This window comes from Pholcus phalangioides, unplaced genomic scaffold, assembly GCF_987345545.1.
Source record: "Pholcus phalangioides strain wild (caught in Gottingen) unplaced genomic scaffold, Ppha-v1.0 ptg000022l_1, whole genome shotgun sequence".
Classification (NCBI taxonomy): domain Eukaryota; kingdom Metazoa; phylum Arthropoda; class Arachnida; order Araneae; family Pholcidae; genus Pholcus; species Pholcus phalangioides.
Genome location: NW_028301615.1, coordinates 834,072 through 857,751, shown reverse-complemented (window position 1 = coordinate 857,751; position 23,680 = coordinate 834,072). Strand labels below are relative to the sequence as shown.

General features: G+C 35.3%; 1 protein-coding gene across 1 annotated transcript in view; it reads right to left on the bottom strand.

Moving 5' to 3' along the window:
• The window catches only part of LOC149069299 (uncharacterized), a 96,353-nt gene that overhangs the window by 1,053 nt on the left and 71,620 nt on the right, over nucleotides 1–23,680 (bottom strand). The window contains exons 2-3 of the mRNA XM_089249618.1: nucleotides 3,935–4,026; nucleotides 3,613–3,796 (exon numbers count right to left, since the gene is read on the bottom strand). Of these exons, the coding sequence (XP_089105744.1) occupies nucleotides 3,613–3,796; nucleotides 3,935–4,026 (276 nt within the window). The remainder of the gene's footprint in view (nucleotides 1–3,612; nucleotides 3,797–3,934; nucleotides 4,027–23,680) is intronic.

Genomic DNA, 23,680 nt, shown 5'->3' with positions numbered 1-23,680 from the left:
GCAGGGCCTTTCACTCACGAAAATGAAATCAACTGGGTTGCCGGCTTTCAAAGGTTTAGAACCACTGCTATGGACCAGTGTTTTCCAAAATATGGGATATCAGCTTTTGGAGAAAATGCATCAGATGCTCCATAGGATTTAATGGATTGGCTGTGCAAAGGGTGTGATGGGAACATTTCGTTTTCTTTTTTCTTAGAAGAGCAGCTATAAGACAAATGAGTTTACAAGACTGCTCTAGGAAACAGAAAGCAAACATTTTACACATAACTCCTAAACCTGGTGATTCATCAGGGTTTAGGAGTCATATGTGAAAGCACCACATGGTTCCTAGAAGAATGAATATTTTTCCCGCGAATTCCTACACAATGAACAACGTGATTCCTTAAGAATGGACATCTTCCTCGTGATTCTTCGACCGTCGATATTTTCCAATTTTCCATGTGATGCACATTTTCCACGTGGCTCCTAGACCCACGTGATGTTGGTCAAGTGACTCCTAGAACATGGATATTTCCCACGTGACTCCACGTGATTCCTAAGCTCCCAATATTTTCGACGTGATTCCATGCGATTCCTAGACAGTGAACATTTTCCACATGATTCCTAGACCATGGATACTTTCCACGTAACCATAATAGTTTTACACGTGACACCTAGAGCTTAAAAATTTTCCACGTGATTCCTAAACCACTGACATTTTTTACACGTAACTCCCTCACCACGTAATTTCTGCAACATGGACATCTTCCATGTGACCACGTGGATTCAGGGCAACATGCATTTTTTTCACGTGACTTCACGTAATTCCTGCAACATAGACGTTTTCATGTTACTACTAGACATGGAAATTATCCACGTCACTCCTAGACAATAGACACTTCGCACGTGATTCCCCGTAATTCTTAAAACATTGACATTTTCCACGTGATTCCTAGATAATTGACATTTTCCACGTGACTACTAGATAATTGACATTTTCCTCGTGACTCCTAGATAATTGACATTTTCCACGTGACTCCTAGATAATTGACATTTTCCTCGTGACTCCTAGATAATTGACATTTTCCATGTGACTCCTGGAGAATTGCATTTTCCACGTGACTCCACACGATCCCTAAAAAATGAACATTTTCCACGTGACTCCACACGATCCCTAAACAATGAACATTTTCCACGTGACTCCACACGATCCCTAAACAATGAACATTTTCCACGTGACTCTACGTAATTCTTAAAACATTGACATTTGGCACATTGCTCCTAGATCTATGACATTTTTCACGGGACTTCTAGACCGTGAAAATTTTTCACGTGACTTCTAGACCTAAATCACTGACATCTTTTACACGTGACTCCCACACCATGGAAATTTCCCAAGTAATGCCTAAACCATGGACATTTTCTCGCACGATTCTTACACCATAGAAATTTTATACGTGGTTCTTATCTCATTGACATTTCCCATGTGGTTCTTGGGACATTTCATCGACTTCGAAAGTTCTTCTTTAGAGCATAGAGATTTTGCTTAAAAGGATCCCTCACGGCTTCATGGATATTTCAAGAACGAATCACTAGAATATGCACATTGTTTAATGGGTTCCTTTTGATATTGATATCGTTGGAAAGGTCTCTTAAAAACATGGAAATCTTGCAGCAATAAAAATGTCAAGAAACGACACTCCAACTAAATTATAGAAAATCTAAGGATGTTTAAAAAATGTTTGAGATTTCTCTTCAAGGATAAGCAAAATACAGAAGAAAAAAAATTAAACTGACGTAAAAAGAATTTCTGAGAAGAGGAGAAAAAGGGATCCTCTTGAAGAATATAAAATGTGGAATCTTCTCGAAAAAAAAAGTCAAAAACTCCTCCGTAAATCTTCCGTTTTCCTCTAAGATAAAGATATCTTCGTTTCTCGAAAAGTTTTCCCATCGAAATTTTCGAAGAGGAAATGCGACTTTTTTTTTCCTTTTCACACGTGCGTTAAGGAAGGAATACACACCGTACACTGACTTAGAAAATGAAGCCTATGTATGACAACGAGGGAGTCATAAAAGTTTTGGTGAAAAGTTTTACGAGCGCCCAAAGGGCTCTCTCTCTATCTTTCTTAGCTCCTGAAACAACATCTTGAAGCCCCGGACTATCCATCTTCACCTTTTACTTTTCCCACCCCCCTGAGCTTATTTCGGAAATTAAACGGACGAGAAAATGTTCCTGTTCATGAGAAGAAGTTGTTTTCTTCGTTTTTAACAAGATTTCGTGGAAGAGGGAAACGTTGTTTCCAGACTTAGGAAACTTTATTGAGACCTTAATATTCAAAGTCATAATTTTAATTAATGAACGCTTGTTGTTCCATCATTAGAACGCGTAATTAGTTCTTTCTAATCGTTCATTAAGAAACGATTCGTGATTAAATCTATCGAGGCAACTCGTTATGAGAGTTGAGTACAGAGAGGATTCTTATCATATAATAATTTCTTCGATTCATGTCTTAGATAATGGAGATTTGCTGGAGATTGGTTCGATTTGATGATACATTAGGGGCTTGATTAAACTTGAAAGTGGTGAGTAGAGCCGGAAGTTTAGGCACTGAAAATTTCCAAAATAGGCAGGCAAAATGTGGTAAAAATTCTTATAATAGACACGAAAAAAGACATTTATTAATTGAAGAAAGGAAAAATTACTAAAAACCTAGATATTAAGTGTTCATCAACAATGCAATTGATTGCATTTTACTCCGTTTACTGTTTCAATTATAGCAGATAATATCTGCAATTGTCCGAATTGAATTGATTTGATGCCAAAAATAAAGTGTTTGTGATCCCTTGGGATTAGGTCGATTTCATAGGGCCAACATAAACAGACGTGGAGCCCGTGGAGAAAATGATTGTGGGACTCCTTCGAGTTACGAATTTTAATTTATTTCTTGCATTATTTGGAAAATTAAACATAATTTTCATAGTCGAAGCACAGTGTTTGGTGAATTACATTTTGAGACCTACAGTACCCATCGTTTTCCGCGATCGGCGAGTTTCCTGCAATTTTAGCGGTAGCTGGCAACTTTACTTGATTTTGACAATTTTTTTTCGGTTTTAAATGGAAACTTAACTTGTATTTGACAATTTCTTTTGCTGAAATTTCAACTTTACTTGGCTTCGGCAATTTTTTTTTTTTTTGTAGCTGGTGACTTTACTTGCTTATGACAATTTGTTTGGCTGTAACTGTGACATACTTCCGTATACTAACCGTACATCAATGTTTTTTTCCCTTGCAGAATGCGCTGTTTTCTACGATCCTCGTGACCTTTGTGTGTGTGTGTGTGTGTGTGATGTCTCTCATCCCACTAAGTTATTTCTTTTTTTAAGGATCCAATGATTTTTTTCCGTGTTAGGGTGGATTCACATCTACAGACACACACCGTGTCGTGTCAGACACGGAAAACATTCTTTATCATAAAACCAATCAATGCGTATTCATATCTATCGGATCGTTTCTGCGCGGGCGCAGACAGATATTTTTATGTTAAAGAATGGTTGCGTGTATGACATGACACTGCGGGTGTCTGTAAATGTGAATCCACCCTTTATCGTTTGGTAATCAACGATCGATCTTACCTTCAACGGTTATGGTTCGAGATCTGACGAGATCGGATTTGTTACCGACGAGTATCACAGCCTTATTGAGCGTCGATCCTCGTTCCCGCAACTTGAACAAGATGTCGACGGCTTTCTCGAAACCGCTCCTGTCTGTAATTGAATAGACTACGATGTACGCGTCTGCTTTCAGTTGGTCATCTAACTGCGGAGAGAGAGAGAGAGAGAGAGAGAGAGAGAGAGAATCCAATGAGATATCGACAAAAAGTACTGTAATGTTAATTACGTCTCAGAAATACAACTTATTATGTATTTGCTTTGAGGACGTATCGAGACGACTTACCGAGAAGTCATCCGTGGCAGGAGGGTCGATGAACGTGATATCACTTTCTTCGCCATCCAGAAGCACAGAAACGTTCTTTTCCGTGTCTTCTTCTATGAGTAAAAAAAAAAAAACACTTCATGAGGAAAGAGAAAAATCAACCGTATAAGATTCTTGATTTTCAGAGAACCCGGGACCCTCTGCAATTTTTTTTCAACATCAAAGAAAGGGGAGTAGTTTATGGTCGTGGTCTAAGCAGGCATCATATAAATGAATGGCCTCAAATTACTCCAGAGATATTAGAGCATACATGCTCAATCCATGGCTCGAGGGTTAAATGTGGCCCCTGGATTTATCTGATGCGACGAATGAGACCTCGATAATTTTTCCAAAGAGAACTAAGTAGCTCATTTGCAGATCACTTAAGTGACCCATGGCACATTTCCAGATCACTTATTTCACACGCGGTGCATGATATGTAAATGATAAAATTCTTTGTAATCATTTGACCCAAAAATTCGTCGTTATAATCAGACAGTTCTATATTGTTGGTTGCCTCGTCATTTATTCTCTGATGCCAATTTTCTAGTAGGAAGTTAGAGTACAGGAGGAACGTATAACAATTTATATTTTTTATTTTGCGACACACTGTATTTTCACTCTCAAAACTGGTACAGGGTAATTTTTGAACACCTTTGAGCATTTTTTAAATCGGAATCATACCTCTACTACGGACGGTTGATGTGATAAAGGCCGCATTAACACAGGATACTCTGTATTCCACTTACAAAATTGATTTTGCATTTCCCCCCATGTCTTGCGTACCGTGTTTGATCTGAGAAGTATTTTTCACCCTCTCTTATTTTGCGTCGCACTTGAATCTATAGTTAAACTTTCGTAACGCACTTGAATTGGGATTTGAAAAATACAGTTTTAATGATTAATTACGAACCAAGACAAAACAAGTCATTGTTAATTGTAATGAAAGGACAATTAACATTACTGAAACACTAATTATAAGTAGAATGATGTTTGTACTTCTTTAGAGATAATTTAGTCAATGTAATTTGAAAATTTTTGCTGCACACCTACGATCCTCTCAAGACACAGCGGTTGAAAAACCCTGGGTTAAAGAGAAGACAAATAAATCTAAGTTTTGGATACACACATTCCTGCTCTTATGAGCATTCAATTTTTCAATTCGATTCAATTTCACTTTATTGTTCCATTTTGTTGCATAAAATACGTACAAAGATGAGAAAAATTCAGTTAAAGGGTCTAGAGACCCATACTGGTTGATATATTGCAAGTTTATAATGAATACTAATGAACACTTACTTATTAGAAGAGATATACAGAAAACTAACTAGATGTGAAGATATTAATTTTTTGCGATGTTGATTTTTTAAGGAAGGAAAAAACTCATCTCCGCCTCTACTGGGAGTCAAACCCGGGTCCCTCGTTTGCCGGACGAGTGCTCTCACCACTAAGCTAACGCGGAAATAGAGGTTTTCCTTCATTGGAGCGTATATATGCCGAACGGAGCCTTGCAATGGACAGTAACACGTCATACTTATTAGTAAATAATATCAACAAACTAGAACGGAAAAAGAAATAAAATAAAATAAAAAACGCAAAAAAAGGGTATTTAGAAATAAAAATTTTTCTTTTTTTTCCCCGTGTTTTTTTTTTGTAGTGGTTAATATGAGGGGAAAAAAATCAAATATCGACACACTTTCGCATGATTTGTAGTATTTTTGGCTACAGTAAAGAGTACGCCTATATGAAATATACATTGCATGGTCTTCAAATGAGTACAAATAAGAATCAATATAATGTTACAATGCGTAAGAACGAATATATTCATAATTTAACTGAGTAAGGAGTATATGACAGTTCAAAAGAAACTCTCAGTGGCACTGATTGAGAAAAATATTGCTTCATATGTCTTTTGAAAGGTAATAAATTAGTAATATTAATGACATCATATCAGGATTCATGATCAATAGAAAAAAAAAGTTGCAATATTGGGGGGGGGGAGGGGAATGTATGAGACAGGTAGTTCAAAGTCTGAATTTCTGTCCGTCTTATACTCTACATCATAGTTTCCCAACCTGTTTTGTCACATCGCCCCCTTCTTCAGAAATTTTTTCTCTCAGCGGGCCCCAACGCAATCTAACCCATAAAATCCTATGCTATACCCGTAGCTTCTACCGCCCCCCTGGAACATTACATCGCCCACGTTGGAAATCACTTCTCTACATCTAAGCCGAACTTCATTAAATTCTATCCGGTAATTTTTTGAGGAATTTCATACAACGTATTTATTCTATTAATTTTGAACACAGCAGAGTAAAACAATTAAAATAAAACTAATTTCAAAAGAGAGTTATACGCACCAATTTTTATTTCATCATATTTATTATCTTTCGAAATCTTTTACCTCAATATAAAAATTTAGCTTAGAATTTTGAACATTTTTTGGTACAATTAATTAAAATCATTCGGCTCTAAGTAATCCGATTATTTGGATTAATCCGGTAAAACTATTCAGCTTTTCATACAGATTTCAATACAGATGATGCGGATGAATTTTCCAAGGCATGCGGTCAAATAATATTTTCATTAATTTTCGAGAAGTTCCAAATTAAAAAAAGAAATTGGAATTCCAATCTTCAAATATTTAATTAATGTTCGAAAAGATATTTCCTTTGAACACAAAAAAAAAAAATTATCAACATTTCAAGAGATTTGAATCCGGATATTCATCATAACCAACGATTTATCAAGAAGAAGTCGAGCCTGAAAACAGAGATTAATTACTTGTTCGAAGTATTTGACAAATTTTGTTTTGAAACAATACTAGTTACTCATAGTTACTACAAGATTAGGTGGAAATATTTTTCTTTTCCGGATTACTGAATCCTATTCTCCTGTTTAAACGAAATACAGCAGACGACGATAGAATGACGGATAATGTTATCATTCCATATTGTTGTCACTTTTGTAAAGTACGGAACGGATAGATATTACAACATGAGATTATTCTTTGTATCTACCGGATTCCGGTTTATGTTATCTTTTTGTTCTTTCGTCGAAAGCTTTTTTTTTTCGCATTTTGATGCTAAGTTTGTGTGAACCATATTTATTTCCCTCCCCCATATAAGTTATCATTATTGACCTGCAGGACAATGTAGGACAAGGGTGCACAACAACCGGCCCGTGGCCTAAATGTGACTCATCGAGGCGTTCCATTTGGCCTGCAAAAGGAGTTTCGGTAAAAAATTATCACTATACACGATAAATACTGACGATATTTCTTTCATAAAAATACGCGAATCGGGAACTCATACGGGATATCGGCAATATAGCGAAAAAATTGTCAAAAGCAAGTGAAATTGCCAATTACAGTCAAAAAGTTGTCAGATGCAAGTAAAATTAGCAAAAAAACTAGTTTATCGTAGAGAAAAAAAATTGTCGAATTCAAGTAAAGTGACAATTTCAGTGTTACTTAATGCACCATGTTGCAAAAATCATCGTTATTTGTAAAACACACTTACAGAGAGTTCCTGGTAATGACTGAATAATAATAATAATAAACACAGTATTTTATTAACCTGGAACAGATTTAGTTTTAAGCCAATATGAGAATAAGAAAGCGGCGCGATTGTACACTTTGCCTACCAATTAGACCTATATGTGGGGTAGAAAAACGCAGCTGTACCGTTCAGCGGAACGGGATGCATAGTGATCGCATTCTTCTCTGCTTTTCTTTCGCGTATAGTTATCAATCGATTATTGTTATCAGAAACCTCGAGTCCCGATGTGATTTTCATTTAAGCCACGTTAACCGTATTTCCACAAACGAGAAGAAAATGCGGAACTCTTTCATCATCAATGAAAACAAATGGAAAAGGGATTCACAAACCAGAAATTGGTCCCTTGAGACGGAATCCAATTAACCTACACCTGTGATTGATTTTCTCTCACAATTAATGGCCTCTCTCTGAGTTAGTGCGTTTTTTTTTTTCCGGCTTCGTATTCGGAAACTTTTGCAGCGCATTTTTGGTCTCTGATGCGGCGGAATTAATGCGATTACCATCGAAGTAAAGAAGCGATTATTCGGATTTTTCCGTCTTGTCGATAACAGGCGTTTTTTTTTTATTTGAGGAATGTTGCCAAGCTCTTAATGGGGAATAATTTACTGTATCTGAGCGAATGCTGAGTTACAGGCCATTCGAATTAATCTCGTTATATACAGTAGTTCGTAAACACGGGTTTTGTATACGTCGAGCTTCCAGGTGTTGAATGTGTTATGTCCGGAAAATAAATCATAAAATTTTACCCCCCGACCCCCATTACATTGTTGCTTTTGGAAGGAAATTCGGACGGTATAAGGGGTGTCCTGAAAGTCCTAATTCGGCCTTTATCTCATCAACCGTTCGTCGTAGAGGTATGGTTCTAATTGGAAAAATGTTCAAAATGTGATGAGAAATCACTCTGCACCAGTTTTGGAAGTGAAAATACATTGTGTCAGAAAATAAAAAAATCTAATATTGCTTTGCTACCATGAAAAAAACCAAACGACCTGTCTTTTCTGAGGGTAACAAAAGAAATTTCACGTTTCTAAAAGCAATATTCAATGAGATATTTTTGAATTCAAAACCACAGAAAAGTTAGGAAAAGAACAACATAAACTAACGGACGCTAAACGCTGCTTACTCTCGTGTATGCTGTCCTTTCCCAAATTTTTTCCGATTTAGGAATTTAAATGTCTCGGTGAATATTGTTATTAAACACCATGGAATTTTTATTGTGGAAAGCAGTTGGAGGGTAGAATAAGCGTATCCATTAGTTTACCCGGTTCTTTAATTCACTTTCAGCGATTTTCGAAATCGAATGTCTCAGCGAATATTGCACTTAACCAGTTATCTGGCTACGACGGTATTTACCGTCGCGGCCATACGTGACGGTGGTGCATGCGGATTTCCGGTCTTTATCACACGGGTATGACGGAATAATTCGTCATACAACTGCTGCCACCTGCGCAGAGACATCCCTCTATTTTATTATCTCCCCACTAGATGGAGTTAAACAATTAAATTTCAAGATCTGAGGGGTGGCTATTGTTATTAGTATCTTCACGACTCTTTGCAAGACTGCATCTCCTCGAGCGATATATATTTATATATATATATATATATATATATATAGAGAGAGAGAGAAAGAAAAAAAGAATGAGAAAAAATGAGGGTAGCACATGGAGCAATTAATTAACCAGATGACTGGTTAACCACTTCACTTACACGGTTTTGGCCAGGAATTTGGAATATCTCTATTTGACAAATCGGCGATAAATATTGTAACCTTGTCGTAACGTAACCGCACGTTAGAATAAGGGAGATGGGATAGAAAAAAAACATATAATACAGATAATAGAGTTTTTTAGAGATCTTTTTTGCTCTTACATGTATGTATATAGCAGAAAGATAAATTAAAAAGAAAGGAGGAAAAGAAAAGGTATCTTCCGTAGTTAATATGGTTACTATAAAGCTTCGCAATAGTGCAGAGAGGGGCGAAGAGAACACAGATAACTTGTTTGACTTTATTACACTAGTATTTGCTCGTTGTATATTATGTATTACGCCCGTGATCGTAAAGAGGTTAAAAGCATGGAATTTTCTTGTTGTTGGGCTCAGGCGAGACAGGGGTCACAACTTTCTAATTTGGTTTTTTAGGATAGGGTGGGCTAATAAAAAGTTAATATTGTACTTCGATAATCATTCAACCCGAGGCAATATGAATGCCGTATCTGAGGTCTGCATTATTTGGATTTTTTCTTTTTCCAATTGGGAGTATGCTTCTGGGATCAACGGTTCGCGAGTTATTCCAGGATAGAGGGGACTTCCTCATGCACCCTATGGTTATAGCCACTTATATATTTATTTCAAGGAGCTCTAGGTTTTCCTATTTCAAAAAGCAGAGCTCTTGCATGCATAAAATCTTACCGAATCATACGGAGATCGATTATTAACGCTTCAATTAAATAATTCAATTACATAAAAAAAAATCTTGATTCTCAAAAATTTCAAAAAAGAGAAAGTAAATAAATATTCATTATATTTAAGGTAACTTACATATTATTAAGTATGAAAAAAGATAAATGCCTTTAAAATTAAAACACTGAAAAGCTATGTAAACATAAGAACTTTGTCCCCACTTCAAAGAACGGCGAAATAAAAAAAAAATCCAACAATAATTTTTTTCAGATTATTCAAACATTATTAGGCCCTTAATGAATTAATTATATCAATTATTTGCTTAAGATGTACCTACGAATACTTAAAAAAAAACATTGAAAGGACCCCAGCTCGTATGATTTAAACACGATTATTAAATATGAAAAAAAAATAGAGAAAAAATATATGTTTAACTTCTTTTATTCGGTGTTTAATGATTTTAATTATTTTCTCTGTTATGAAACAATTTTTGTTCAACAGATTTCCTTTCTAGCACTTGTATATCTTTTAAAAATTAACGTGCATACATATTAACTACATAAATATTGAATATACGGTAAACATTTTTTGTTACTACCTACTTATATATAGTTATCAAATATAATTTTCTAAAAAATGTGTAGGAAAATGAGATTTTTTTATCGTTCGAAAATATCATTAGCCAGAGCCGCTATTCAATGGGCAATGTTGAATGCGTTGTTGATAAAGATTCATTTTTTGAAGCGTTTGTCGGTTGAAAAACCATTACTGGGTACCTTATTACTGTAAAGCCATAATTGGATACATCGCTGCTGAGAAGTGATATTGTTGGATACATCACTCCTGAAAAGTCATTTTGAAAAACATACAGTAATTGTGAGAAAAGCGTTTCTCGGGTAGACTATTATTAGATATATTTTTTTTTTTTTGGAAATTGACTGTTGAGTACAATACTTCTGAAAAAGGATTGTTGTATTCATTTTTCTTAAAAAGAGATTGTTGTATTCATCATTGTTAAAAAGTCATTGTTGCATTCATTATTGTTGAAAGGGGTTTTTTTGGGATATGGTTGTCCAAAACCCGTTTAAAGATACGTTACTGTTAAATTACTCGATTTCATATGTGCTGAAAAAAAAAACTGCGTATACATGTGGAAAAAAAACATTTTTCATATAAAACATTGTTGAAAATTCACTGTTGCATATACAACACTATTGTTGAAAAATCACTGTTGCATATACAACACTATTGTTGAAAAATCACTGTTGCATATACAACACTATTGTTGAAAAATCACTGTTGCATATACAACACTATTGTTGAAAAATCACTGTTGCATATACAACACTATTGTTGAAAAATCACTGTTGCATATACAACACTATTGTTGAGAAATCACTGTTGCATATACAACACTATTGTTGAGAAATCACTGTTGCATATACAACACTATTGTTGAAAAATCACTGTTGCATATACAACACTATTGTTGAAAAATCACTGTTGCATATACAACATTATTGTTGAAAATTCACTGCTGCATATATTTTTATCCAAGATTACTGTTTATATATTATTACTGAGAAATCTTTGTTCACATAAAAGTTATTGTTGAAAAAATAGCTATTTCATACGATATTATTGAAGTTTAGGATAGGTTACTTTGGGGGAGACATTTTTGACGTAATATTTATTATTTTTGGAATAATTTCGCTATTTTTAGACAAAATATTTCTTTGAATCTTTTGTTTTTCATTATGTTGGAAAAACTGGTTTGTTTGTTGAATAAAAGCATTGTTTGCCTGTTGAAATATTGTTGAATTGAGGCATTAGCTATCCTCGAAATAAGCTAACCCAAAACTGGAAAGGCACTTTTAGATTCATTGGATACACAGAATATTGAAGTTGAAATACTATTCATTGGGCATTTTTCCCAAGAAATATTGTAATTTACAGATAGAGTAACTAACGTAAATTCGGGCTACTTCGGCACACTATTTTGTTATTTTATCCCAAAACGAAAAAATTATTGCAAACGGATCTTCAAATTTGCCTAGTAACCGGCGATAATAACAGGCCACATTATTAGATAGGCAAGTCTAACTTCAAATGTTCTAGTATTTACCGCTAGGGTGCAGTAGTGATGTTTCCATAACTTTGTTCACTCTTTAAGCGGTAATGACGATATATCTCGCCTCCGTAAAAGCTTATTTTTGACAAGTTCAGATATTTTGTAAAAAATTATTTAGAAATTGAAAGCTTTTTCCCGTACATCTTAGTTTGCATCTGCGAAAATTGGAAGAAAACCTACTTAATTAAAAAAAAAAAAAATGGCATTTCGAAGTGGGTTTGTCGATTGCCGCTTGAAGAATTAAATAAACATGTTTGGTTTATTTCAAACTACCATTTTGTGCAAGGAACATGTTTTAGTAAAAGTAAGTACCAAATTTTAAAACCAATATCATCCCGATTAAGAATACATAAAAGCTTTTTATTGAACTATCAAGATTTTATATAGTTGCATGAATATATAAAACAAATTATAATACTAAAAAACAGGTTAATTTGTCCCAATTGAAAAATGGGACAAAGTAGCTTAAAATGTTCGAACCAAAACTGGGAACTGGAAGTAGTAAAACAACAAGTCTTTTGGGGAAAATGAGCCATTGGAATCGAGCCCGATAAAAACTGCGGAACCCTAATCACTGAAGGACAGTTTGGAACAAGGGAAATATTGTAGAAGTCTCTTGGTGACAGGCCTACAACGGTACAGTTATTCCAACATTGCACTTCACTTATGATTAGAAAAACTGATGACAGATGACAGCACTACAAATAACAAGCATTTCACAGTAACAAATTTCACGTTCGGTTCACAACACGTATACGCACATTTCAACGCGTTCAAATTCGTTAGAAATTCCGTCGGGAATGTACACAAGGTGCATGTGTGGTTTAGTAGTAGTTGTTGGAAGGGAAAATATGTTCCAGGACTGGTAATGAGTGTAGCGGAAACTGGTATTATTGTGGATTATATGGCGCCTACAAAAAAAAAAGACACCTTTCTTACAAATGCAAGCCCCCAAAATTATTGAAAAGAGGAATTTTTTCTGTGAATATTGTATAGCCAAGAATTGAAAGTTGTTTTTGAACTTGTACTGATACAAAGATTATACTTAGGTACCGTACCTATTTAAGACTTCTAATAAGATTAATGTTGGTTTTTAGACTTTTTTTCTTTATTGATTTGCAAATTTCTTTTTTCTTTGGGACAAAGAAGTACCAGTGCAAACTAATAATAAATGAAGTGTATTTTTGTATTGATATGTGATAGTACTTTTTGTTCAAAACCAGTGGGTCCCATTGCTTCAGGCATGTGTTACAGTGTTTAAAAATAGGAACATTCGATGTGGAACAAAATAACCCTAACGTACGGGCTACTATGTTCCAAAAAAATTCATAAAAATGTTATAAAAAAGTGGATTAGTTATATCGCAGTCTTTCAGAGAAAGGTTTACACTATCTAAAAACTACCTTAAATATCAATGTTTATTATTCTTTATTTCCTAGCAGGAAACTTTATTTATTTATTAAACCTAATTTATTTTGGATGCTTACAAGAACTGATTTTGAAGCAAACGTAAAATAGTAACGTAAGCATAGTAACTGGTATTTTTTGCAGCAGCGTCCCATATTTTTGTGGCAGATATTTTCCGATGTTTTTATTTGAAAGAAAACCGAGTATAAATCTTGCTTGAGTTCTGTATTTTAAGCAATGTTTATGAGCATTTTTCTTTTCCAGAAAAATTTAGAAAGAGAAAAAAGATTTTTAACAAAAAGTTAAAAAACATGCTTAACACAAAGTTTTATAAAAGTTGGCCGCCAAAGTAATACCCATATTTGCAGTACGTGTTTTAAAAACTGGCAATTTTCGTTTTTAATACAAATTCCTTATCTAAATTCTGGAGACTTATCAAAAATCGATAAACGGCCGCTTTAATGGTGTTTATTTATTTTATCTGAAATAAGAACGTGATCAAGTACAAATACATCGAAGGTATCAAGTGCGAGTCTGAACATCGGCAGTTAGGAACATCAAACGGCATTCAATCGTTATGTGAAATAATCGATCGAATGACACTGGAACCCGGAAAATGCAACAAAAATAAATGTAAATCACAGATAAGTGAGCAATGATAATAATATACCAATAAATAAAAATTGATTCTGTCAAAATTTTCCACGATGATGTAGATTTTTGGAAAAAAAAAAAATCTTACTAGAGTTACGTATTTACGTTATTTTTCGTTTTACGAAAAGCTGAAGGTTCGAAAATTATTGAGGGAATAATTTAGAAACCCACGCATATATACATTTCACGGAACAGCTCGTCGAATGCACCAATGAACACGAGAATTCTTTTCGATATCAGAATTTTTGAAATTGTTGATGGTAGTTACAGGCTAATAATACATGGATTAATGAATACCGGACGGAAAAATAATTTTATCAATCTTGATAGTTTCCCGTATCCTCTTCTTCTCTAGCTGCATTCTGTATTAGCTATGTTATATTTTTTTGTATATAAGGCAGTCCGTGAACGTTTGAGCCCATATTATTGCACATTCTAGAAATAATCTACGCACATTGCAGCGTTCTTCAACCTTTTTCCTAGGGGCCGTTCAATTATTTCGTCATCATCGATGGGGCGGGGGGTTGGATAATGCTTACGTCATCAACCACCCTTTATGAAAACATGAGTTAGGAAGTAGAGGGGCAGAGCTGATGACGAAATTTTGCTGACAAGGAGGGAGGAGGGTCAGCGGTTAGCTGATTTTTGCTGACGTGGGGGGCGTGAAAAATGGCTAAAAATTTGCTTTCGTAACACTTGAACGGCCCCCTACTTACGGACCGGTGATATTAAGTTGATATTTATTTTCTTTCTAAGAACTGTTCTTTCCGTATTTGATGTTTTTATACTTGGGAGGAAACAGAGTAATTTGGGACCTGTTGTGTCACCTATCAAATAAAAACAAAACTATATAATAACGTGATCCACACGTACTCCCAAGGGATCAGTATGATCCGTCCAGGGAATTTGTTAGTGTTAGTAAACATCCATGTCCGAACCGGGATTCGAACCCAGACCTGCAGAGTGAGAAGCCAGTTCCCTAACTACTCGACTGCCAGACGGCGAATATTCTAATGTTATTATTAATTATTAATATTCGAATGTTATAATTCTTGCAGTAAATTTGATTGTTGATTTCAAACCAGCCTTATGTAGAATGAAAATGAAGAGGCTGTATGGAATTGTGATACCTGTATAAATTTCATGCGTCACAATGTTTTTATGTTTGCCGAAGAATGACAGCAACTTTTGTGTGTGTGCCGAATATGAATGTAATTGAATTTGAAACTCACGCGTCGTGAGATATTTTCTGCCAGACAAACAAATACGGTATTCAATTCTTTTCTAATTTTTGTAGATGGTAGCAAGAGTCTCAGTGTCACAAATATATGCTCTGCTATTATACACGTGAGAAAAAGTTTTACGCTGATTATCACTCTTACATCTACTACTTAACCGAACATGCACCTGGTAGACGTTCCTCTGAGGAATTTCCAACGAATCCATATATATATATATATATATGACATGACATGATATCGCTCTCCACTTGTTAATGAAAGATATATTCGGATGCTTGTTTCGTGTCATTGCTAGTGCTGTCGTCATCCGTGTTCCATATTTTGATGGTAAATACTCGAATTTTCATGTTATGCATGTATCATGTTGAAGGTCTGCCTGCTCTCTGCGGAGGGACTTTTCAAATGGAAGACCGGCCCGCATTCACACTTCGAAGTTGGAAAACCGCAGAAAACCAACTTCAACCAACCACCACTGTGGCGGCGGTGGGATTTGAGAGCACTGCTGCCATCCAGCAAATAAAAACAAATCTATCTGTTATAATTATCAATATCAAATTGGTTTTAAACCGTGTGCAGCATTGAAATGCACGATCTATAGTATGATGTTGTATATTGTTTCTTTTATACTTCCTACCGGTGTAAATTTTATGCGACAAAATATTGGTTAATTTATTTTTGATTCCTAGAAGAACCGATTTTGAAGCAAACGTAAAAGCGTAGTAACTGGTATTTTTTGACGCATAAAATTTACACTGGTGTGCAGCAATTAAATACACAATTTCTAGTACATAACACATTTCTCTTCGTCTCCATGCTGCATAACGGTTTGAAGCCAACAACCAACTTCGCATAAAAATTTATAGCAGATAGTTTTTATTTGATAGGTGGCAGCAGTGTCCCATATTTTTGTGGCAGATATTTTCCGATGTTTTTATTTGAAAGAGAACTGCGTATAAATCTTGCTTGAGTTCTGTATTTTAATCAATGTTTATGCGCATTTTTCTTTTCCAGAAAAATTTAGAACGAGAAAGAGAAGAAAGATTTTTCTTTTCAGAAAAAAGAAAAGAAAAAACAAGAAAATAGGTTCCCCCTCCCCACAGCGAAATATACCGATACGACGAAACTTAGCTCTGTCGGATCAACAACAAACTAATTCTTTATAAAATGATCATCCGATTTGCCCTCTTATATACCTATTATAATACGTACGAAGCGAAAAATAAGTAAATGGACGAAATAATTAGCAGAATAATAAAAAAAAACTAAATGAAATGCTACTTTTTTTTTCTTTTTTTTTTGCAGGCCGCTGTGGTGGTCGAGTGGTTATAGTGACGGACTCGCGATGCGAGGATCCGGGTTCGAACCCCACAGTGGTGGTCGGCTGAAGTTGGTTTTCTGTGGTTCCCAACTTCAAGGCGCGAATGCGAGCCGATCTCCCCGTTAGAAAGTCTCGCCACAGAGAGCAACAGTCCTACAACGATAAATCATTCAATCATAAAACTTCACTCATAGTTAGAAAAACTGGTGGCAGATGGCAGCACTACACATAACAAGCATTACAGAGAAACAAAAATCTTCACGTCAGGTTTCACTACACGTACACGCAGATTCCCGCATGTACCGATTCGTTGGGGGTTCCGCGGGGGGGGGGTGCATGTGTGGTGTAGCAGTAGTAGGTAGGGCCTCCAAAAAATGGCTCGGGGATCTATGATGTTCTTAAGTCAGCCACCTCGTTGGGCAGTTTGCCTGTTGTGGCGTTGTATTTGTATAATAGTCAAACCAACAAAAAATGAACGAGGAGGAGAAATAATTTGCTTACCGGCACAAAATAAATAAATGGAAAAAAATAATTTGAACACCGGCGAAAAAGAGATGAATGGGAGAAATAATTTGCCGACCGACAACAAAAATATTAAATGATGGAAATAATTTCCAATAAAAGAAAATGGAGTAAAATAAAGAAGAAAAAATGGTAGAAATAATGGGCAAAAAATAAATAGGTAGAAACATTAGTTCACCGTCAGGTACTGGCTAAAAATAAATGGACAAAAAAAACTTCGCTGACCTGATAGTCCAAGACAGAATGAGGAAACATTATAGAGACAGAAAATTGCCTTTCCTTAATATAGGGACTGTTTGACATGTATTAAATTTAAAATTATGTGATGGCTATAAGAATTGGTAAAAAATTTTCTTGGACAAACGGTTGAAGAACACTATACTAAATATTGTATACCCATGTGCCACTATACCTATCTGTGGGATTTAGCATTGAGAATAATTATTCTTCCTTACAGTGAATGAATGCATCATTAGAATTTCAGATCGGCTGCCACGAATAGCTGCGACGTTTTCTAGTATTTCTTAAAGAACTGCTCAAGTGAAACTGCTCGTATAATGTAGAAAAGCCGGTGCCCACTGAGAGGAACATTCATTAAACATACGAATGTTATCCATGGCAAAAAGACAATAAATGTATCAGATTACGAGTAGGTGGGCATAAAATGAATGAGTTGGAAAAATAATTTGCCGATTTTCACAAAATAGATAAATAGAAGAAATAATTTGCGGATCTACGAAAATAAATGGGGAAAATAACTTGCAGACCGGCAGAAATGAATATGTTGGAGAAATGATTTGAGGACAAGTAAAAAATAATAAATGGAATAAATAATTTGCAGACACACCGGCATAAAATTAATTTGCCGACCATCATAAAATAAATATGAGGAATAATTTGCGGACAGCCAAAATAAAAATACATGAATAGGAGAAGTAATTTGCGGTCGTGTAAGAAATAAACAAGTAGGAAAAATAATTAGCAGACTGACAAAAGCAAAAAATGAATTGGGAAAAGAAATAATTTTGCTAACCTGTTGATGGAGCCAAAGCAGAAATGAAAAACAATACAGACACCGTTTAACATTTATTAAATTTCAAATTATGCAGCAGCTATAAGTACTGGTTAAAAATGTCCACGTGAGGACATAGTTATTGAGAGAAGAACACATTACTAAATCTATACCTATGCACCACTGTACCTATCTTTGGAATTTAGCATTGGGCATAATTATTCCTCCTTGCAGTGAATGCATCATTAGAATTGCAGATCGGCTGCAACGAATGACTATGCCGAGAGACATTTTCCAGTATTCCTTAAGAAACTACTCAAGTGCAACTACTCATATACTGTAGACACCAACTACGAGGAACATTCATTAAACATGCGAATACTATTCATGAAACAAAATAACAGCTGTTTTTTTTCTTTTTCATTTCTGTTTCTTTTCATTCTCTACGGAAGATAATTCGACTTTATAGAAAAAACAACAATGGAGGGAATTTTATTCATGAAAATTATTTTTCTTACATTATTCTTATAAGAAAAAATATAAATAAATGGACTCGGATGTCACTTCATGTAATTGGTTTTTTCCCCCCTCCTTTCTATGGACATATTTCTCAAGATTTTCTTCTTTTCTTGAAAATAATTTTCGTGGGCGTTTGATTTTCTTCTTGATTCTTCGAAGAATTTTTCTTGTATTCTTTCGAAAAGAACTGAACTTTTCCTGAAGAGGATTCTTCTCGAAGAAAATAATCATTTCTTTTGAGCAAAGAAAAGTCTAAGCCACCACAAGTAGCACTCCCAAGTTAAAAACTGAAGTGGTAGCATTTCATTCGGAACCCTACGTACGGACGTACGCAATTGCTTCCTTCTCCTTGTGTAATCTTCTAGAGAGTCTTTCCGAGCCATTATTTTCGGGGAACGTACATTTACTTTAATACGGTTTAGAATTTTATATAAGGACGAGGTTTTTTTCTTCTTCTGTGTATAGTATCGATTTTTCACGTGTAAAGCACTCTGCTGTAGTTAAGTCAGGTGAATTCGTTCTGAATGCCGTCCAGTATCAGAGGCGTATTTATGGTATCGCCGATTGTAGGCTACACGAATTTTGCTGCCCTTCTTCTATTCGAGTCTAATTTTCTTGGCTACTCTTGCCTTGAATTCGTCACCCTGTGTTATAACCCGCTTGTTCCCCCCCCCCCATCCTCCAGCAGGTACATCTGTGTCTCTGAAGTATTTGTCTCTCACATGCTTGAACACTCTCTAGGTCACACACACTGACCTGTCCCTCGCTCTGTAAGTTACTCGTTTGGTCATTCACATGCTTGCTCGCACTCTGAGTCATTCTTTTGCTCTTGCGCATGCTTACAAACACTCTAGGTGACACTCTTTTCTTTTGCTCCCCCTCACGTGCTCACAAACTCGATAGTGCCACTTTTACTCACGTGTTTGCAAGTTCTCTAGGTGCCACTCTTCGGTCACTCTCTGACGTGGTCCCTTGCTTTCTGGACAGAGGCAGATTTAATGGGTCATACAAATTTCGCTGCCCTTCTAGTTCTACTAATTCTCTTAGTCACTCATTCGCTTCATTTGCCTCCCTGGCTATAGATCGCTAAGCCTCCCCGTAAATACTCCACTATACAGTATGTGAAATAAGAGAGAGAGAAAGAGTGGGGACTTTTTTGTTATTTATTTATTTATTTAACGATAAGACTAAATAAAGGCAAAAACCCAGTTACAGTTTGCATATATGAACACAAGATAAAGACAAAAACATCTGTATAAATAAAATAAAAATAAGATAAAAATAAGATAAAAATTTTAAAATATACATCATAAGTAATGAGGTTAAGAATATCAGGTGCATCAGTATCAAAGTGAAGAATTTTTACAGAATGCCTAGTAAGGGCCCTGAGACGGCGAGTTTAAAGGGAATCATAACTGAACGATGAGCGAAGTATTTCGTTTGATTAGTAATAATTATATGACCGATGTTTCTTAAAATACACATAGCTTAAAAACTTGTTTTTGAACACGTTCAATTTTAACTATATTAAATGCGTAACACGTATTCCAAATGATGATGCAGTAGTCGAAAACAGAACAAACATAGGAATTGAAAAGCAACCAGATAGTTTCAACATTGTGAAAAACCTTACTATTACGAATTATACAACCAAGACTTCTGGATGCTAAACACAATATAATTGATATGTTGGTTAAACGCAAAAGAACTGCGAAATAATATACATAAATCCTTCACACAATCAACCCTTTGAAGAAACTGACCATCAATAAATACTGTAATCATATGTAAGTGAAGAGTGCCTCCTACTATAGGTATTAAATTTACACTCATCCATGTTTAAATACAACTCACTATTTACACAACATAAATTAATAGATTTTTGTAATTTAGCAGAGTCATCGACATTATGAATAGCATGAAAATTTTTTACATTATCAGCAAACATTAAGCATTTAGTATCAATACAATCAGGTAAATCATTTACAAATAAAATAAAAAGTAAGGGACCCAAATTCGACCCCCCGGGGAACACCAGAATAACATGCGTAACAAAATGATTTACAACCATTAAAAATTACTCTCTGAGATCTCCCAGTGAGGTATTAAACTCAATCCACTTCAGCCAAAGATATCCAAAAAAGCCCCAACCCCTGATCTTCTGAAGAATAATAATATGATTGATTGAAACGAAAGCCTTTGATAAATCATTATAAACAAAATCAGTTTGCTGCATATTATCTACATGTTTGTGCTATAACTTTAGAAAATTCGACTGGATTAGTTAATGAAGATCTCTTGGCAATAAAACCATGCTGACAACTAGACTAGAAAACCAGGAACAAACGGGCCATAAATTCTTTCATGGATGATAAGTTCGAATACCTTACAAATAGAGTATATTTTAACTATAGGTCGATAATTTACTGTATTTAAATAGATGGCACTTTTACTTGCCTCTGGAAATTTTTTGGCTTTATAACGCGCAATTTTACTTGTTTTCAATTCTTTTGGCTGTAATTGGCAACTTTACTTGCCCTTGCAATTTTTCGGCCCTAACTAGTAATTTTACTTGCATTTGACGAATGCAATAATTGTCGATCATTTACGAGGATTGGCGATATCCTGTATGGATCCCGAATTGGTACACTTTTCGCGGGACTGTTGAAACGCCTTGGCGGGCCGCATTTGGTCTGCGGTCCACAGGTTACACAGAAAACTCCCAGCCCTTTGGATATTATGTTTGATATTATAGTCCATACTTTTAAAAATACTCACCGCAGCGAGTAGCGCACTTAACAATGTTCAAATCGTGATTATAATTAAAGTTCCTGTATACCCTGAGCTGAGTAGTTTTTCTCAAAAACTAAACCGAATACAGACAAATTTTCAGGATATCTTGATGAGACCACGGGAGAGAGATTTATGCAATAAAAACAGTAGTTCAATTTTTGACCAAGAGGTGAAAAAAACGTTGACGCTTGTTTATTTCGTTTCCTATGGCCATTATAGCGTATATAACCAAGTTTGAATGGAATACGTCCACCAGAACGGGCACTACGTAGGTCTGATCCGTGTCAATATACCGACGGGCGCTACCAAAGCCTCCTAGATAGTCTTATCTAGGAGTATCCTCCAATGTCTAAGAGGCTTTGGCACTATATTGGTATGAGCAGTGTCAGAATATTGAAACTACTCACATCTATATAGCGCACGTTCTGGTGGATGTATTCCATTGAAACTTGGTACATATTCTGTATGGACCGGGGAGGGGGAGAAAATGCAACGAAAAGCACCACCCGTTCACCCGGTGGTCAAAAACTGAACTATAGTTTTTATTGCATAAATATTTCTCCCATGAGTCCTTCTCATTAAGATATCCTGAAAATTTTGCTGCATTCGGATGAGTAGTTTTCGAGGAAAAACTACTCGGGAAACGGGAACTTTAATTATAATCACCCTGAATATTTGAAACAACCGGGACTGCTTACTATCGACGTTACAGTTGACGTGTTGTTACAGTAGAGGTAGTTAAAACCGAGTTTACTGGATCAAATAGGAATGAAATCGATGGAATCCGAAGGTACGCATTATCATAGCAATATCAATAGAAATAAAAAGGCACAATAATCGATAGGAAAATAAATCGCGTAGTTAAACTTGGTATAGTTCAAGAGAGAGAGAGAGAGCAGAAAATGAGTTTTCAACAATGTCGTTATATGCAGAAAAAACTTCTGTTTTTTACTTCTTTTCAAGTAAAAAGTCTCTCTTTTTCTCTCTCTCTCTCTCTCTCTCGTTGAAGATTCACTGAAAAGAACGGTTACGGTACATAATAGATGTTCGTGCTCAAGTTGCGATTCATGCTTACATCAAACTAACGTTCTCACCGGGAACGAGAGTACCACTTCACGTTCTTACCATTTTCAAAGGTTACAATGGTTATTTTCCACCAGTGTTTTTTTTCCCCTCTCGAACCTTATAAGAGACCATTAGTAGGGACGTAACACTGATAAAACTATCAAAATTTGGTGTATTTAAAAGAACATCGTTAAGCACACGCAAATTTTGTCGACACATTAAAGATATTCACTCGAGATCGGCGATTAATTAACTTTTCTTGAGTTGTGGAGAACTCCACTTGTTATACATGGTGGCATGTATTATATCTGTTACGGGATATGCGATAAATCGGTTATTATGCATACTTACCAGTCGTCTTGGTAAGTTTGATAAAACTAAAAAAAAAAAATCACTTTTACCAGAGATTATGCATAATAACCAAGTGTAATTGGTGAACTTGATAAAAATGAAAGAGAAAATCCAAATGAGTCTAGTATGTGTGATGAATATATTCGGACCCCCGATTTAATGATGAAAAATTTTACGATCGTATCCCTGATATAATGATACAATACATGCATAAATTATCATGCATAGTATATCATATAGTACGATTTATCATGTTTACCAACGCTGTGACGCTTGGACATCATCAATAATCACCGGTAAAAGTGTTGATATTTTAGCAATTTTTATCAATGACGCTTATGTTATAATCACCGTTAAAATGACAATTTCTCAGTATTTATAAAGTTCACCAACGGCGCTTGTTTACTATGCATAATTGCAGGTTAAAGGTGATAAATTTAGAATCGAAATTTCCCAACAACGCTTGTGTAATATGCATACTCACCGGTAAAAGTGATAATTGTTTAGTACTTATGAAGTTTACCAACGACACTACTATGCATGATCACTACTAAAAGTGATAAATTTATGGAAATTTACCAAAATGATCGGTGATCATGCATAGTAACCGTTTATTATGTACAATAACCAGATCTATCAAATTTTCTGTAACCTATGGCACTACTTAAGCGCATATGAACCTTGTATACGTTCGTCTGCGAAATTTTATCAGAAACCATCAGTACCGATGCGATCACATTAAGCGGCGTGCACTG